Below are 19,452 nucleotides of genomic sequence, written 5' to 3'. Positions count from 1 at the left end.
ACAATGCAATGAAATCACCTTTAACTCACTGATTTTCCAGTACTGACTGTCATTACTTAGCTGTCCCCAGAAATGATACAGGATGTACACACTGATAAAATCTGTGGAGACATAAACTGACTGCACCATTGGTATCTCTCAGCTGATGACACCATGCAACATGTACAGATAACCTGAGTGAGAAGGAAGAAAGAAAATATTACTCCTGGCATTTATGGAGAAAACAAAAGTCCTGACTTTTGAGCATTTTAGTTAGTCCTGATCTGAAACATTCAGCTAACACAAAGGAGATGAAAAGCTGAGTATTTATTATATAGAAAGGTATCTTTATTTTCAAAAAAGAAAAAAAACAACATGTGCAAAGCTGTGGAGTTTGATATCATTATAAACAATAGTTAAGAGTTGGCATCCTTAAATAGAAAGATTCATCTTCCTTCCAATAAATCACTTGGATCATTATCAAACATCATTGTCTTGGTAGTGTTAAAATCCATTCCTTGGCTGGCATACACATTTTTATGAGTGGGAAATGGCATACAATCATTACCAGGAGGAAATGCTGCATCTCTAGAAAATCACTGAGAAGTGGCCACTCCCCTGCTATGCTACAACTTTAAAAATCACACTACTTACTTAGGCTTTTTGCAAAGAGTAACCTGGGTTGCAGAGATGATTTGATTTCAAGTCCAGCTTAAATTCCAAATTTCATCTACGTTCAAAAATGTTCATTATTCCTTAAAGGTAATTGACATCCTTCCTACATATGAGGCTGGAAAGCCACATTCAGCTTGCAGGGCACCTCATGCTGGGGCCATCAGCACTCCCTGTACTACAAACCCTGCTGGCTTTTCCACTGGCCCTGCAAAGTCTTCTCTATGCTCTCTCAAGGTGGTAACAATCTCTTCATGTTTCTGTAGCCCAGGAATCACACATCTAAAAGATGTCTGGAAACAAAGTCAAAGTCCTTGAAGACAGTCTGCTCCTTCCTGGTTAGGACAGAAACCTCCTCAGGAGGAGTAAGGATTGGCTTTTGGGAGGTGAACTCTTCATCAAAGTTGCTGATGTCTGTTGGATCTCTCAGTGTGGGCACAAAGGGGGGCTTCAGCCTCCTGGCAAACAAGGCATTCCAATCAATTCCCTGTAGGAAAAGGAAGGCAGAGATTCCCTGCAGTGTATTTCACAGCTACAACAGTATTTAGGAAGGACAAAACTACAGCTCAGCCGTGGCCAGGTGGATCTGTGGATCCCAGCAATTTCTGGTGACATCCAAGTTCTTTTCTTGCTCCAGTACAGAGCCAGGTAAGGGTTATAAGGCTAAAAACTTTTGGACAGATGAGTAATAATGAGGAATGATGGCAACACCTTTGCCTGGAACAAACACATACCCCTGACACAAAGCAATTTAACCTCCATTTCTTTTAAGAGTAATGTGTATCCTGCAAATGCAGGTGATCAAATAGACTGACTGACAATCACTGTGATCACTAGATAACATCTTTGTTGCTGCAGTTTAATTTTAAAAGGAATATTTGTTCATGTCTCTAAAGTTAAGTATATTTGTACATAGAAGCAGCACAATCAGAAATAAACTGACTCTGAAAGCATAAAGATCCCAGAAAACAGACTTGGGGGATGTCATTTCAAGCAAGACTTGAAACACATATTCCTGAATGAAACAATGAGGTGCAACAGAAACTATCACTAAGATCTCCCTGATAACAAAGGGAAATAAGCCTCAATACCAACAGAGAGCAAATCACTCTCTGCTCAAACACAAGAAACAAGGGAGAGGTTTAAACCAAGTTCCTACCTTAAAAAAGGGCTGAATTTTAATCTCTTCTGCATCTTTTTCCCCGGCTCCCAGTCTACGCTCTGGACATTTCCGAAGCAGCTGCAGAGATATCAGTTCAAATTTAAACAATGGGAACCAGAATGAACAGAAATAATGTTCCAGAGAGAAAAACAAAAGCAAATAGGTGGACTGATCCCTCGGTGTTTCCTCATTCTCACTTTGCACCAAGGTCATCATCTGCCAGGAATAACTCAGACCTAGTTTCTTGTAAACAATTTGCCAACAGCAATAAGATACCTGCCATAAACTGCATGGAGCATCTCAGCTTAATTGTGCACCTGTGACTATGGGGTCACACTTAAAAACTGAATCCAGTCATCTCCACTGAATGGCTCTGACATTCTTGCCCTTGAATCAACACTTCTCTGTGCCAGACTTAGCAGGAACAGTAAGCAGCCTGCTTAGTCATCCTTACACAGAAGAACTGCATTTACGTAAAGAGAAGGGAGGGGAAATATGTGCAAATTTTAAATATTTCCTTAGCCTATATAGGCAGCTCTACGTTACACACACAAATGCTGTACAGTCCTAATCAAGTCCCTCTGGATCCACTTACACAGTAAATGCAAATTCCTCAGGCTCCCAGAGACCCAGCAGCCCTTTACCTTACGGATTATGGCAAGTGCTTCAGTTGAAAGGAATCGTGGATACCGAACTTCATCATTGACAATGCTGTCAAAGACTTCCTCCTCATCATCTCCAGGGAATGGTGACTGCAATTGGGACATTCTATTATTCAATCCACATAGCACCCATTCCTCACTATTAAATAAGCACGAGACTAGCAGGGATATGTATGGATTAATTAATTACTGTATGGCAAGCACTATGAATGAGAAAAACGTTAACTGAGGTACTAATAAATAATAATAATAATAAATAGTTGGCTCCATTTAGCAATATTTTACCTGGGGTGCTCAGGTCCCCAGGCCTGGTTAGTGAGATGCCCTGAGGGAAGCTGGCCTTACCTCACCAACAAGCATCTCATAAATGAGCACACCCAGGCCCCACCAGTCCACTGCCCGCGTGTACGAGATGTCTGTCAGCACCTCTGGGGCCAGGAACTCAGGGGTGCCACAGAAGGTGTTGGTCCGGTCTCCAAAACCTATTCCTGGAGGAAAAGGACACTTTGGTAAAATCCAGCACAACTGAATGGATGTGATGCAGCCTCACCTCCTGAAAGCTGTAGTTTGTCTCCTTACGTTGTTACCTGGGCATGGGGAATTGCCAGTGAGAAGTGTAAAACCTGAGGCCCTCAACCACTCCAAATAACAAATATACAGACAATGCTTAAATAAAGAGCAAACCCAAGGAAACTTCCTGCATGTTTCATTGCTCATTTACTCATCTTAATGTTTTATATGATCCTATATTCTGGCTCCTTTGATCAAACAAGCACATTTTAAATGCTTTCATAAGTCTCCTGAAGATTACACAACAAGGTGCTCTTCCCAAATTCATCATGGCCAGAGAGGTGAGGAGTTTTTTGTTGTTTGGCTTTTTTGATGTCAATTTTTTAAATGGGGATTAATACAAGTTACACACAAACACCTACTAAACCCCAGATCCTAAACTGATCCTGACGGTTCAATTTAAGCTTCTCCAGTTGCTCACCTTCCTTACACAGTCCAAAATCTGCAATCTTCACAAATCCTTCAGCATCTAAAAGGAGATTATCCAATTTCAGGTCCCTGCAAGCAAAGGAGATGAAAGAAAACAGTGGATGAAAACTGAGGATTGTCACCCAACATGGCTTTTTTGCAAGAGGCAGAAGGTAGATGTTAACAAAGAGAATAAAATCTAGATTGAGTAAAGTCTACATTTGGTTTAATCATGCATTATTTGGAAGATTGCCATTAATTTATTTATATTTTCCCCTAAACTAAAGGCTCAAAAAGCAGCATGGAGCTGGGTGGGGATTATTCATCTGGAAAAGAGCTCCCACAACAACAAGACAAATGACTTTTTCCAGTGAAAAGAAAGCAGTGACTTACAGGTGCCCCCCAGAATGCATTGACATGTCACAGAGGATTAATCACCTGCAGCATGCCAGATGAATAGCTTCTAGGTGACTTTCTCTACTGTGAGCACGATGAACATGCTGATAGTGACAGGGAAAATAAAGACAGGCAGAAAGATTAGAAACCCCAGCAAGAAAGTGAGCTCCAGACACAGCTACAGGAAAAATCAACCTTCAAGTTGCTGAACTGTCTTGAGTCTCTGCTGCATTACCTATAAACAATTTTCTTCTCATGCAAGAACTGCAGCCCCAAGACTACACAGGCTGTATAAAACCTAAAAGACAGAAATAGTTATCAGGCAATATATGAGATTCAAGTTAAAAATTTATAATGCCTGGAGACAACAGCAATTCTAACTCACTGTGCCATATGCTCTGCAAAGACATCTTCGTGTATGCGCATCATGAGATCCCCACCTGGAGTGTATTCCATCACAAAACAGGCGTGGTGAGGGGTCTGGAAACAGGCAAACATGTTCACAAGGAACGGATGATCAGAAGAATTGACCACCTCAAATATTCGCTTCTCACAGTTCAAGCTGCCAGGATTCAAAGAATGAAAACGTCAGTGCTAAACAGACTGAGCAGGAAAGCCTGCTTTGAGAAAGAGAGGACGAAGAAAATCTTTACATCAGAAGTTAGAAAAATAAAAAGTGAGGGGTAATATAATATTTATCTTGTATATTTCCAAACCTTGAGTTTTAGAGTGTTCTTTAGGTGTCATTCTTACAAAAGTCAGACACCATTCTAAGTTTCCTTATTTCTGATTTTAGTTATCCAAGTCTTAAGGTCACATTTAACCTTGAGAGTACCACAGCCAGTACCATACCTTTAACATTTGATTACAGTTGTGGCAATGTACCCTCTGGCAATAGCACCATCTCTAAACAAAGCTCACCTATCAATTTCATCTCTCCTAATAATGTCTTTTTTCTTCAAGGCTTTGATGGCATACAGCTTCCCAGTTGCCTTGTATTGGGCTAGCAGTACCTGAAAGACAACAGAAAAGCTGTACTTTAAGCAATTTTGTATTTCCTTACCAGATTACTTTAATTCAAATTGATGCTAACTATTTCCATCCAGTCCAGACAGTCATCCTCAAAACCAAACTCAAGGAACTCGAAAAACACAGCACTTCTGTTTTGCAGCAGTCCAGAAGGATGTCAGTGTAAATGATGTCCTTCTCCCAGACAGCACTATCACAGCTGGCCCAGTGCTTCAGGAGCACCTCAGAGCTCTCACAGAGGGAGCCATGCAAAGTTCTGGGAATGGAGCTCTTCCACTAGTGATCCTCATGAAAGAAATGGTAACGGTGTGCCTTGATTTAGCACTCTCAAGACAGAAGGACAAAACCTTTCTCCAGACTTTGAAGTCACAAATCCTCAAGAATTTTGACTGTTAACAACAGTTACCAGCTGTTATTGTGGCTGGGCTGGGTTTGCTGCTCCATATCTGCACTAACAGATCTCTCCTGTCCTGCAATGCTTCTATTCAGACCCCCAGGCAGAGCCCCACTGTCACAACCACTGCCCTCCTCCACAGGGGACTTCTCCACTACCTTCCCAAAGTGGCCACGGCCCAACATGGCAATGCAGTGAAAATCCTCCAGCTGAACTGTCCTTTTCCTGCACAAAAACAGAGAAGAGATAATACCCAAGAGATGCATGAGCAGATATCAGAGTGTGTTTGTGTTAAGAAGCTCTGTATAGCAAAAAGGAAAGCAAACAACTGTGCCAACCACCCATCACCTAATCCTGACAACTAAAGCTTGTGCTGCTGTTCTGCCACTTAAGAAAGAAGAAGGTAACCCTGATGTAAAGAGATTGTCTTTTTTCAACAATAGTAAATTGGTTTTTTACTTGTCTGGGTATATTTACTGCTGTGTATCCCTGTTTTAAACAAAATGTGTCTGTGTAAGTGCCACAGACTATAATCAACTTCCTGTTTTATGTCTCCCATCATAATAAGAGACAATGTTCTGCAAATCAATAGAAATAGAAGAGTGTGAGGGATGCCAAAAGTAGTTCTGGAATGTATTACTTAGCACACAGACACATCTAAATATACTACACTTACACTGCAGCACACAGTGTAAGAGGTGATTTAGTAGAAGACAGACTCAGTATTTGGCTTAATGAACAGATAAGACACAGCAGACATTTAGACAAGTGAAGTTCAGAGCAGATTTTTCATTGTATTGTCCACACTCAGCATTAAAAATTTCTTGCTGAGAAACCAAAGCACACGTTGAGCAGAGTTTTAGACTTCATGCTCAAAACTTTGAGCCCAGTGACTCTTTAATCTGTGACCTGAGACAACCCATGCTATCCACAGTTACCTTGGAGACGCTGGCATTGGAAATCCTGTTACAGGAGAGCTGCAAGGCTTCTCCTCAACATGCAGCCTCTTCAGGCACTAGGAGGAGAAAGAAAAATACAGTGGGTCATGCTCTGAAATCACCAAGTCTAACCTGAACACCCACATCCAACTTTTCTCCTCTGTCTGGATCCAGCATGACCACAAACATGTTCTTGCAGATGGTCATTGCCTCTGCTTGGATGTAAGTAGCATAAAAATATCTATGAGCACACAAAACTATCCCCATGTACAATAATTTTATAGGGTCAAATCTTTAAAAAAAACCCAAACTTTTAAAAGTCTAGGATAGAACATTTACTTCCTAGATGTCAAGGGTCACAATGATCAAAGAATGCAGTTTCCTCTATCACAAAAGCCAAATGAGAAAGGGTACAAACAGGTGGCAGAACAGGTCATTTTACTGCTCAAAGAAATTTCCTGCTCATTTCTGACAGAAAAGTAGAGCTGCTCTTGGTTTTGCCCAGTTTCTTTAATGACAAAGAACCTCATTTGCTTCTGAAAGCCTGCTGACCCTCCTTCCCTGCTTTCTCTGTGCAGTCTGTTCTGTACTCTTGCCCTGAACTCCCAATGCTGACCTACCTCCTATTTTGCTTCTCCAAGAAAAGCAAGTTATCATTTTCTAAAAGAGGGAGAAAAAAACCTGTGCAACTCTTTTTGAAGACTCCATGCCAAAATGGTTCCCTGGATTCTGAATTCCTGGAGATCAGCCAGCTAATGAGGCACCTGCCTAAAGTACAGCAAATTTCTTCAGTAATAAATGAGAAGAACAGGGTTTGAAAGAACAGCGACCAGCAAAGACAACATTCCCAATTAGCCCAGATGGTTACCGGAGAATCTGCAGGGGATGGAGCTGATTCCTTGGAGTTGGCCATCAGAAAAAGCCGTGGAGGCTTGGGTGGTGCTTCATCAGCAAATGCAAGCTTGGCCACAGGGAAATCACTGCATTTGTGAGACAGAATTGAAGGAGATTTTGCCTTAGGGCAGAGCATTGCACACAGACACCTTTGCATCGCCTCAGCTGTGTCAGTTCAGTCCAAATCACTGCACAACAGGACTCCCTGGCTCACACTGTTAGTCTGTGAGGTACCAACAAGAAATATTCTCTCCTAAATTAATTAGAAGTTGGTTAGACTCACATTCTACACTGGCTCTCTGATGCTATAAAATTAATGAAACACAGGTATGTAGAAATAAGTCTTTAAAGAAATCTTGATTTTAATAGTAACACAGTAACTGAGTAATGTTTTTTTTTTCTTTCCTAGGTCCTGTGCATCAGTGGGAATAATCTCTTTAGAGAATAATTGATTCAATTAAAAAAATATATTTTAGGGGAAATTTTCTTCTATAGCACATTCAAAATCTCAGCTATATCCCTTCTGAGTGCAACATTACTCATGAAAGCAGAGTGCATTTTTTATCACAACAATCACATGGTGACCTTGCATAGCTCAGTTACTGTACTGGTGAAGCCATTTAATGAATGGAATTTTCTTTCCTTTAGAACACAGAAACTGTACATCTTTTTTTTTCTAGAAAAACTGAGTGTCTTCCTCCACCTTGGTAAAGTGCAACAGAATTTTAAGATCTACCCTACACCCATTCCAACACTCAGGACATCACTTACCCACTCAATTTGGACCCTGAATCCCCATGGCTTTGTGGGGAAACTGGAGGAAAGTCTGTGTGATTGGGATCATGAAGTGGGGGACTCAGAGTGCTGATGGAACTACAGGGAGGGAGCAAACTCATCATCAGGCGACCCCAAGCTGCAACATTCATGTTCATCTGAGGAGCTCGGAGAAATTCCTTCCCTGGAGGAGCCAGAGTCAAACATCAGTAAGATTACAACACATAAATTACACTCTCACATAGTGTTAAACTCTAGTTTTCAACTAAACACCTGGGGGTTACCCCAAAAGAGCAGCTCACCCTTGGGAGAATGGGCTTTTCTTCAGGGAATAAAGATTAATGATGATGATGATGATGAAACAGATCTGCTATTTCAGCTAAGTTCAGCTCCATATAATATCATAACAATCTTCAAGTTGAAAATGAATAGAACATTAATTGATTTTACTTCAAGTCAGGTTTTCTTCTCTTTCAACACTACATTTTAATTATGCAGCCTGCTAACACATTCTGAAAATGTGTTAAAAAGAGTAAATATTTAGGATATTTTCATTATTTTTACTACTTCCTGAAGAGTATAAATATAAAATCTCATTTATCCCCACTACCACAAAAGCTCAGTATGTAAAGTTTCACCTTATTCAGCTTCACAAGAAAGAATTTGCAGAGAAATAAGAAAGTATGCAAGCTATTCCAGTCCATAAATCTCATAAACCTGAGCCAGCTCAGCATTTTATGATGCCAGCTCTAGAGACTTGATAGTCAGTAGCCTGTTCATGCTACAGTGTTCTGTCATTCAGAGTTTTCCAGAAAACCTCCCAATATCTGTTCATCAGTAACAGAATGGCTGGTTAAATGAGTGCAGTTTGAGTCCTGGGTCTTCTCATACAATCATGGGATGGTTTGGCTTGGAAGGGACCTCAATGACCATCTGATCCAAACCCCATGCCATGGGCAGGGACACCTTCCACTATCCCAGGCTGCTCCAAGCCTCATCCAACCTGGCCTTGGGCAGATGGCACAGGCACAGTTTCTCTGGGCAACCTGTGCCTCACCACCCTCACAAAGAACAATTTCTTCCCAATATTCCATCTAATCCTGCCCTGTCAGTGGGAAGCCATTCTTCCTTTATCCTGTCACTCCAGACCCTTGTCCAAAGCCCCTCTCCAGCTTTCTTGGAGCCTCTTGAAGGCACTGGGAGGGGCTCCAGGGTCTCTTGAAAGCCTTCCTGAGCTGAACAGCCCCAATTCTCTCAGCCTGTGTCCAGAGCAGAGAGGCTTCAGCCCTCTGAGCATCTTGGTGGCCCTCCTTGCTGCAAGAGGCCCACATCCTTCTTATGCTGGAGGCCCCAGAGCTAAGTAATCTGTTAAATAACTAGCAATTAAATCCTCCTAGCAATGTTAATTGTGAATAGCAGCACCACGACAATATTGCATTACACATGGAGCTGCAGCCAGACTGCCTGCACTTCATGTGACTCAACAAACTTTCACATACACAGTAATTAGAAAGAGTTTTAACATCTCTCAGATTGAGTAGGACAGCAGAGCCTGCTTGTGCAAACCCCTGCTCTCACCCTGGACAGTCACTTCTCCAGCAGCTCACCTTTCTGTTTGGGGAAAATGCGCTTCTGTCGCTGCAGTTTTGGCTTCCTCTCAATGACAGGATTACAGAACATCACCTGTCACAGAAGCAAAAGAGATTTTTCAGGATTCTCCATTTAAATTGTAAACCCAAATTTTCACAGATGCCTTTTTTCTCATCAAAATCTCCATTTCTATCTGTTTGGTAAGTTTCGAGTCATTCCTAGACACCAAACTTGGTTATTCCAGATTCATCCTCTAATCAGCTGCTACTTCAGTTGTGGGCTGAGAGACTGGAATTATCTGCTACCTGAAATTGAGAAAACCCCCAGAATTAAGACCAATTTATATTTCCCAAAAATTTTATCTAATTTGAATGAAATGAAGTTAAATGAAGCCATGCATAAAGAACACACCCATTTGTAGGATAACAAACACAGCAGTTCATGGCACAGAAGTAAAAACAAAAAAAAAAACCAAAACCAAATGCCACAAACCAACCACAAAAAAGAAGGCAGCAGGGAGAGAAGGCAAATTTTGGTACATGAGGTTTAGATCCTACTTTGGAATGATAACTACAGGAACTTTCATCACAACACAAAGGAGAAAATGCCGCGGCTTTTAAGGGATTATCGAGATTATCTCTACATTGATGGTACTTCAAACTATTATTAGGCTCAGAAAGATGATAAAATAAGCATAGCCAGAGGGAGTCTGGATCTCTGATTCTACAGTCTCTGTGATTCAATCCTGACCATTAAGCCATATGTTTAATTAAAGTGCCACCAATGACTCATAATGAAAGCAAATAAAAACGAGCGGATTTCACAGCACACACAGAGTTACAGTGCAGCAGCTGAAGAGTCACTCCAGGCTATGGATGTGCACATCTATTCCATCCTGTTGTTCCTTATTCTTATACAGGCTATTGATGCAAGAGAGTTTCAGGTATCACTCTGCACTTCTAGATTATTGCTCCCTTCCATTCCTTGTACTCTGGGTTGAACAACTGCTTTCAGGGCAGACACCCTAAAGAGACAGAATTCTCTGAGGAAGAAACAAAGCTTACATTTATACCTCTGCAAAAAGCATTCCTTGGGGCTCCAGCGAGAGGCACATCCCATGACGTTCATTGTCAAGAAAATCATCCAAACGTAAAAACTTCACTGCACAGAGCTCTCTCCAATCTCTCCAATAAATTGCAATTTCTAGTTCACGAGACTGGTGGGATGGGTGTATGGTGGAGGAGAAAAAAAAAAAGCAGAATAATTACATACTGCTCCATGCTCTAGAAATGGCACATGTATTTGTGAAAAAATAATAAATAAAATAAAATCAGTAAACTAAAAAAAATCAGTATGCATAAAATACTTCTTTAGTGCTTCTGTTCCCTGCTTTTGATGTTTTTAGATCTTCTTAGCTACAGACCCTCTTGAAGTCCCCATTTAGAAATCCCTAAGAGCCACTTTGCTGATAAGATGAAATAAAACTGCTCAGATAAGGAGAGAAGGGCAGCAGATGCTGCTCAAGCTGAATCTCTGGCAGTGATGCTCTGCCTCCAGGGGAAGGCCAAGCTAACTGGCAAATCAAAGGCCATGGGGACAGCAGCAATACAGAGCCAAGTGGAGTGACAGCTAAACAAACAAATCAGGGAAGGTTAAATGGAAAAATAAACACCACATGAATCTGAGGCAGACTTACCCGGTCCAGCTCAATGGCAAAGCTCTGGTCCCATGCCTGGTTATTAACTGGTCCCCAGTTTGTTTGGCCAACCACTTTATTGTCCACTTTGAGCACAGCAAGGACTTCATCTGGACAAAGGAGGAAACATGGATTATAAAGTTTAACCTCTCATGCTGAAGGTGGACATCCCAACCAATTTCCAGGAGAGTCCTAGGAGGACCAGGCATAATGCAATTCATTTTCTCTCTTAGTTTTGCAGCAATTGGGTTTCTTTTAACAACACTTGTACCAGGCTGGGCCAGTGAGAAGCCCCTTGCTCTGATATGGCACCAGCAGGTCCACAGGGAACCCTGTACTCACTGCTTGGCTCCTCATTCCGGTATTTTCCTGCAACACCACGGCCATGGATGCCCAGGCCAACTCGTGTCCGGGAAAGGGACCTCAAATCGCTGGGGCTGCCACAGATGGGAGAGGAACTTGTCATTCGGGAACGTCCTGGAACGTTTTCCAATAGATCCTGACACCCCATCAGCCTCACTTCCAGCGTTCCTGAGGAATTTTAGGAGAATAAGGAATATTATTATGTAAAAGATAAAGTTATTCCAGTCAGCCTGACCTCAAAGAGGTCCCAGAATTTCTCAGATTCATGATTTCTTGGTTAATAGTTTAAACTGAGCAAATCTGTATGCTCAGAAAGCTCTGCCTGACCTAGAAGACAGAAATCCAGCTACTAGAAAATCCAACGTCCATATGACAACAATGAGAAAAAATAGAATTTGTTTTTCTCTCTGTCCTCCTCACAACAACCTGTGCTGCAGGATCCCTTTACCTGTAAGGGCTGTAGGTTTGATGACTGAGGTGGGCTGCATGCTGCCATGCCGGGCTCCCAGGGAGGAAGTGTTCACCAGCTCCTGTTTGATGAGGGCTCTTTTTGGGTGATCAGGAGAAAGCTCACTGAGCTGACGTTCCAGGGAGAAGCGCAGCAGATCAATCTTCTGAGAGGACTCTTGCAAACGACCCTGAGCCTACCAGCATGAAGGAGAACAGAAAGCAGGCAGAAATTTTCCATGTAGACCAGGTATTATGAACTAGAGTAAGCTTAAAAAAAAAAAAACCAACATGACAACATCTTGCTAATACAGGATACAGATAAATTAAAGACAAAATATTTTCCCACAGAGCTTGAACTCCCACCAGTGTCACTTCTGATGTTCCTGAGAAATTTCACCAAAGCAAGGAACGCTATCCCTCGAAGGGGAAGTGATTCCAGTCTGTCTCGACAGAGAGACAGGAAATTCCTAAATTAGTAACTTGTTTAACTCTGCTCATTCATGTTAAATCACTGATGTGGAGGCATGAAACCACCCTCTCAAGAAGGCCTGAGCAATGTCTGCTTACCTCAGCCAAAAACTTGCGATCCTGTACCCGACTGCCCCCCAGGATCTTCAGCACATTTTTTGCCCCCTCTGCTACAGCAGCTTCAATGCGCAGGTGATGCCTCAGCTCCTCAATCCGCAGCTCCAAAGCACTGATGGTGGTCCCCATCTTCACTGGCATTTGGGAGGTAAAACATGGCAAGGGTGAAAATCAACCTAGTACTGTGGATCTTAGGGCTCTGTCTGCATCTGTTGCATCAGTCACTTAAAGCACGTTACCTGCTGGATCCACTGTATCTTCCATCCCTCCTGCTGACTGAGATACTTTCACAATGTGCATGCGGATTATTTCAATCTTTGTCTTGCTGTCCTGAAGCATCTGCTGAGCTGTGGCCAACAGCTTCCTCTCCTGCCAAAAGGAATCAGATGCAGAGAGAGAACCATGATCACTAAAAATGGGTGATGATGATGATGTGCTCGCATATGAGGGTGAGGTGGTACTTGCACAAAGGGTCACAGCTGACTCTGAAATGGAATACACAAGTGGTTATGTAAAGGAGGCACCACTGGGGATCAAGGACTCTGAGATCACGATCTCCATTTGCAGAGGGAAAGGACAGGTCAAGGACGTGCCCAGTTAATACCAAATCCTGCAGTCACTGAGACTCCTTGTTCCCCGGTTAACTGCACTTACAGCGTTCTGTAAGCAGAGCAGAGGTTTTGAACACATAAAAATATCACAGCCCTCTTACACTGCTGCTCTTATTGAATTAAGCTTCATAATAAGCTTGGATTTGAAATGTTTTAAATTAACTTTTGACTTTTAAATACGATTATGCCAAACTCAAAAAACGAGATGAATACGAATCCACTAAACCTCTGAAAATTTTCCTCACATAACGAGATACCACATGCTGTGCTTTATCCTAAACAACTCACTGATATCAAAACATCACACCAACTAACTCAGTTACAACACCAATGCTTTCTTAGCTTCCTTTCCTCATCAGTGACTTAATGCACCTCTCATACCACCCTTATGTGCTGTCATTATGCTGAGACTCAAAGTACACAGCTAGGATTCAGGCAAGCAATCTTTGCAAATTAATTTCTGTCACAGATCAATTATCAGAGAGAGATTTGTGTATAGACTTAAAATACAAATTTTGATCCAGTAATCCATGCTCCCAAATGGCTCTTTATTCCTGCTTACCTTGGATGCTGAATACATTTGGATCATGTTCTCAGCTCCCTGTTTCACTTTCATTTCAACATGCAGCTGCTTTTTCAAAGCTTCAACCTTCCTTGCCATGGGGTCTGGGTTTCTTTCCCAGAGACAGGGATCTGGAGATACAGATCCATCTGCACAAACAACACAATCAATACCATTAGTCATCTTGTCTCATTTCATTTCACCAGGTTACAGATGGGTGACTCTGCAAAGGAAAGTTAGGCTATAAAATAAGGTACAAAAAGGTCTTGTCTACAAAACAGATTGGGAAACACTTTCAAATGAAGCTCAAGCTCCTATCTGTAAATATTTCCTTATTTATCAATGAACCTGTCATAACAAGCACTCTTCCAATTTTATACTCATTATCCTATGAAATACTTGGATGTTGAACTGCCCAGAAACCCTATTCAAATCCCTTCAATTCCACCCACAACCTATTTCTGAATATTGCCCATGCCAACCACTCTCAGCTGGTTTTCTCCCTATACTCCCTTCCACCTTTATAGCACCATTCTGAACTCTTTATACCCAAGATAATTTCATCAGATAAAAACCAAGACGTTCCCAATATTGATGAGCCCTCAATAGAAGACTCTATCAATTCAATATCTCTAGAGACTGAAGCACTCCAAGAGAATGCTGCAGTCAATCACGACCCAAGAACTACCTGTTGTACTCTTCTCTTTGTCTGGTATCAAAATCCTTGCATTGAGCTCCTGAAGTTCCCAGTGCAGCTGCTCCAGTTTTCTGTTGGAAGATTTCAGCACGTGCTCGATGTGGACAAGGTTCTTTCTGTCAGTCGTGGCTTTGCGCAGGTTTTCTGCTCCCTCTTTAATCTTCAGCTCCTTCTGTATGGCCCGGCGGAGCAGCTCCTTCTCACCCTCCAGCTTCTGCTGGAAGCTTGGATCCATTAAATTCACATCATTGCCCAGCTGCAAGAGAGAGCTGCCCTGCAGCCCAAGAGCATCGAGCAAGAGGATTTCAGAGAGTTCAAATCCAACCATTTTTATGACACTGCAGCAATACCTTCATTAGATTCCACTCCTTCATTTCTTTCAGAAATTCTCAAGTCAATCTTTTCACCAATTTTTCAAGAAGACAAACCTACATTTCAATGCCAGGGGACAGAACACAACTTTGATCTTAAGATGCTTTAATTTGATTTTAAATCATAATGGAGAAAAACCTTCATTTTATTTGTCCCCTTGTTATTTAGTGTCTACACACATCTTTATTCTTTAAGAATCAAAGTTCAGCCAATATTTGCTCTTGTTCCAATCAACATTACCTTTTACCAGTTTGATGTTTTAGCCACAGATTTTTTCTGATTATGCCTTGATGCTGACTGCTCAAAGACACGTCTCAGCTAATCTGTTAGAGCTTCTAGGAATGCCACAAGCATGTGTTAACCCTCAGCTGTTGTCCCTGAAGAAGAAAAACGCAAGCCCTACAGCTGTTTCTACAAATGAACAAGCAAAAGAATAAGTTTGACTGTGTGCTGTGTCTGAAAAGGTGAGCAGCCTAATGTCTCAATCTCTGTTCTCCAAAGGCCACGTTAAACACTGATTATTTTGAGTAGCATTAGTGGCATTCACTCTTGTCCTGGGCTTTGTTTTACATCATTTCAAACACCACTTGTTCCAGTGAGATATGACAGAGCTGCTCTGTCACAGACTCGGGACATGCCCAGTTTGGGCAGAGCAGAGTTTATCTCACTGCCCAAATAAACACTGGACTCACACAGGAGCTGCAAAGCATCCCTAAGGGTGCCACCCAACACCACAACACATCCAAGAGCTTGTGCTTCTCTCTTCAACAGGGAGAGCAGCTTTAAGGCATCCAAAGCAATGAATGCATTCATAACCTCCCATTAATGACTCACACCCATGGCTGAAATGCAAAAGAAGTGGTCAAGCACTGCCACAGTAACTGGCTTAACATCACAGAGCACATCAGTGCCCAAAGACAGGGCTCAGGAATCCCGACTTGTTTTCACACTCTGTCACTGGCTGACCACATTTCCAACAACAAACCACGCTGGCTTTGTGTTACTCATGTACATTAATAAACTTCCAGAGTGTGCTGTGCATCCAAAGCCTCCTCCAGAAACAATTACTTAATCAAAGACTCAACCAAACATCCTTGATTAGTTTTTGCTACAATTTCAGTCCAATAGCACAAAGAAAGAAGGGGAAAAAATCCATTTGAAAAGTTGGCCTGAATCCAAGCTTTGGCTGCAATGGCCAAAATAGGAGTTGTTCAGATTGGTAGCAAAACAAAAAGGTTCAGACCAACATCCTGATTTCAGGAAGTTCTCGCCCAATTAGTAAAGCCAGGAACTAAGCCAGAGCTTTGAAAGACATCCAAAGTTTTGTGAGGAAGAATTTGAATCATGGAGTTCCTGAGTCACAGGCAACCTTTACCAGCCCTAAGTTGGAAAATCAAAAATCTCTTTATCCAGTCTGTAGCAAGTTATTAAAAGGAGTATGATGGTTACAATTCCTATTTAAATAACGAATAAAAGCACATAGATTCATCTTCTATCCAAATTATGCAAATGGGTGTAAGAATTTCCTCCCCTGGATCCACTCAGAGTAAAGGATGAGCAGTGGTACAACAGTGATACCAATAAAAGGTGCTGAATATGAAGCTCTGGGTATTGATTCAGAGAACAGGTACAGTCTCAGCAGTTCTCAGGTCAATTTTCCCTACATCAGTCTCTGCCAAAAACTAATCTGAATATCAGTTAATGCATCAGGCTAAATTTCTATATTTAGAATGTAACGTTTCACTTCCCCATCTTCCCCTCTGCAGATCAGAGGGTGCCATAACATGAGCATTGTTTGCACCAGGAAGATAAAACACTCCACTTCTGGGAAGCACGGGAAAGACAAATTTGCATTTGGGTTGAGCCATTTTGCCTTCTGGCTCAGGAATTTCGGTGGGGTGTCCTGACACTGCCACAGCCTGTGCTGCAGCTGTTCTTGGGTTCGCTGGAAAGGTCAGTCTCCAACACAATCCTGAAACACATTTTCAGCTTGCAGAGAAATACCCAAAGTAGCTGAAATGGACTTGCTTTTGGCACTTGTAGTGGGGATGCTGGAGCTCACCCAGAATTTCTGCCAGGCTCGTGTCATACCCAAGTGTCCAGACTGCTTTCTAACTAGCAAAAATTTCAGCAGTATGAGTTACACTTAATCCTTTGGATTGCAGCCAGGGAGATCCCATCCCATCAATTATGCCCAGCTTGGAAATGAGTTTCACCTGCACAAAGCCCAGAGCAGTCCTGCCCTTTACACTTTCACCACTGACACAGAAATTGATTTATAGTTTGATTTAATAAGCCAGTGGCGAGGCTGCCATCCTCCCTGCAGCCCAAACATTCCCAGGACATCTTAAATCCCATCTTTCACAGCAACTTCATACCGTAGGGATGAGACGCACGTTGGGGAGCCTCATACCAGCTACATTCATGTCTTACAAAATAAAGTCACGGCTAATTTAGGAAAAAGACACTTTGTGGTCCTGCCTGGACCATTCCCAACTCCAAGGCTAAGGGCTGAAAGCAGCGAGCCACCGGGATGGGAAGAACCTGGCAGCCAGCGCTCTTTGTGTCGGTTTCTCTGTCCTTTCTTTCCCAGATTAGGCTTGAAACTTTCGTCTCAAGGGAAGAGGGCAGACCATCTTCCCCTCTCCGGGGAGCTTGTTCCAGACACGAATGTTTTCCCAGCCCGGAGCCTGGCTGCCCTGCCGGCCCCGCGCCAGCCGCCTCGCCCCCAACACCTCGACGCCGAGAGATTCCCTCAGCAGGCACCAACCTGGCCCGAACCCCATTTCCCTGAGGCGAAGAGGGACATTTTTAGGGGATCCCATCAGCTTCCCACCCCCTCTCCCACCTCCCTGGGGCGCGGCCATGCGAGCGGAGGGGAAGCGGAGTGAAGCCCCTCAGCACAGCCGCCTCCGCGGGGGCTCCCGGCGGGGCGCTACACGGGATTATCCCGGCGGGGGATGGATGGAGGGACTCCCACAGGATACAGGGACGCCCAGAGGGCGGAAGGCCGCAGGGCTTTCCCGGCGGGGACATGGATGGAGGGACCTCCGAAGGGCGGAGCGGGGTGCGGTGCTTTCCCGGCGGGGCAAGGATGGAGGGACCTCCAAAGTGTCCAGGGATCCCCAAAGGGCACAGGGAACACCAAAAGGCGCGGGGACCGCCTTCCCCCAAGGCGCTGCTCGGCCCGCTGCCACCCCCGAGCCCTCAGCACTCACCTGCGGGGTCGCCATTGCCGCCATTGCTCCGCCCGGACCGGCACTTTTCAAACTCGGCGGTCCCGGGGCCGCCGCCAGCGCCCTCTCGCGGGGGCGGCCCGGGGGAGCCGCCGGCGGGCAGCCCTCGGGAGCGAGAGCGGGACGAGGAGCGGGAGCCGCCCTTCCCCACACGGCCCCGGGGCAGCCGCCGCTCCGGCCCCCAGCTGAGGAGGCGCCGCCGCCTCCGCCCGCCCCGGGGGGAAACGCGCGGTCGGGGTCCGGTGAGGCGGCGGGAAGGAGCGGGGACGCCGCGGACGCGGGGGTACCGGACCTCGCCCGCCGGGGAAGGAGAGGCTGAGAGAGCTGGAGGGGTCAGTGCCCGCGCTGGCACAGAGCTGCGGGTCCGTGCCGAAGGGAGGGGACGGCAGGCACGGTGGCGGATCCCCGCTCCGTCCCTCTGGAGGCCCGGAGCAGAAAGCCCCGCGGTGGCCCCAACCGGGCCCTTTGTGCCGGGGCCACCGGGTGGTTCCCAGTTTCAGTTCTCCACACGGGCTCGTGACCGGCGCTTGCTCGAAGGGGAAGCAGCGAAGTGCAGCTCTGCTTGCGACGGGATCCTGCATCCATCCCTGGGACGGGGCGATGCTGGGCTCTGGGGAAGTTTTCCCCTGCAGAACTTCACACGCAGTTTCTGCTGAATATTTGAGTGGAAAAACGTCCCACATGCATTGGCGAGGCTGGCAGCAATCCCCTGGCTACCGTAGTGAAAAAAATACCGTGCTGCAGTAGTGCCACAGCACCACACAGAACAGACTGTGTCACAACCCCAGTGCTTTAAACACAATAAAAATATACTTGTTGTTTTCAGGTGTTTAAAGACGCTCCTCAGCAGTATTACATAACGTTGCTATCTTACTAATATGCTTTTCAATAATGGAGACGTGCACAACTGTGAATCAGAAGGCATTTGGAGGTGATAGCATTCCCACATACAAATTTAGAAACATACTAATAAACAGAAGTGTGTTCCTTTTACTTAATTAGAAGTTTTTCTAGCCTAAACATTTTGTAAGTGATTTGCAACTGAGTAATTAATAAAAGGAACTCATTATAAAATTAAAAATTTGAACCTCGCTTAACTGATTTGAACTAATAAAGCCTTAAATGAATACAAAGCTTTTGAATGTGCCCCTGTTGTTAATAAAGCAAGTGCATTTGATTAATATAAATCCTTCAGAAACCTGATGCTATTTAGAGCATGGGCCAGGCTGTTTAGTGTTTAAGCAATTATTTTAATTTGACTGTTCATTCAGTGGAAATACTGAAAAGGGGAAAATCAAACTAGCAAGTGTAGACTGAGTTCCAGAGGAGCAGGGATGTTTCCACACCTCCAGCCGATCAAGGCTGTGTTTGGCTGTCACTGGGGACGTGCTCGGGGGGCTCTGGGCCGGGGT

General features: G+C 43.9%; 1 protein-coding gene across 1 annotated transcript; it reads right to left on the bottom strand.

The window, feature by feature from the left end:
• Positions 1 to 291: 291 nt before the first annotated feature.
• Positions 292 to 18,179, bottom strand: PKN3 (protein kinase N3). Its single transcript, XM_074555992.1, has 22 exons — positions 18,023 to 18,179; positions 14,424 to 14,706; positions 13,736 to 13,884; positions 12,802 to 12,931; positions 12,545 to 12,696; positions 11,976 to 12,171; positions 11,507 to 11,695; positions 11,165 to 11,274; positions 10,541 to 10,684; positions 9,486 to 9,561; positions 7,876 to 8,062; positions 7,079 to 7,190; positions 6,211 to 6,287; positions 5,431 to 5,497; positions 4,771 to 4,862; positions 4,235 to 4,411; positions 4,085 to 4,147; positions 3,467 to 3,543; positions 2,821 to 2,963; positions 2,458 to 2,565; positions 1,811 to 1,891; positions 292 to 1,138 (listed from the first exon to the last, which is right to left on the bottom strand). The coding sequence occupies exons 1-22, from the start codon at positions 18,044 to 18,046 to the stop codon at positions 926 to 928; spliced, it is 2,850 nt and encodes a 949-aa protein (XP_074412093.1). The 5' UTR covers positions 18,047 to 18,179; the 3' UTR covers positions 292 to 925.
• Between the last annotated feature and the right edge of the window lie 1,273 nt (positions 18,180 to 19,452).

This window comes from Zonotrichia albicollis, chromosome 21 (assembly GCF_047830755.1).
Source record: "Zonotrichia albicollis isolate bZonAlb1 chromosome 21, bZonAlb1.hap1, whole genome shotgun sequence".
Lineage (NCBI taxonomy): Eukaryota > Metazoa > Chordata > Aves > Passeriformes > Passerellidae > Zonotrichia > Zonotrichia albicollis.
Note: the sequence above shows the minus strand (reverse complement) of the source record. Positions and strands in the feature narration are given on the sequence as shown.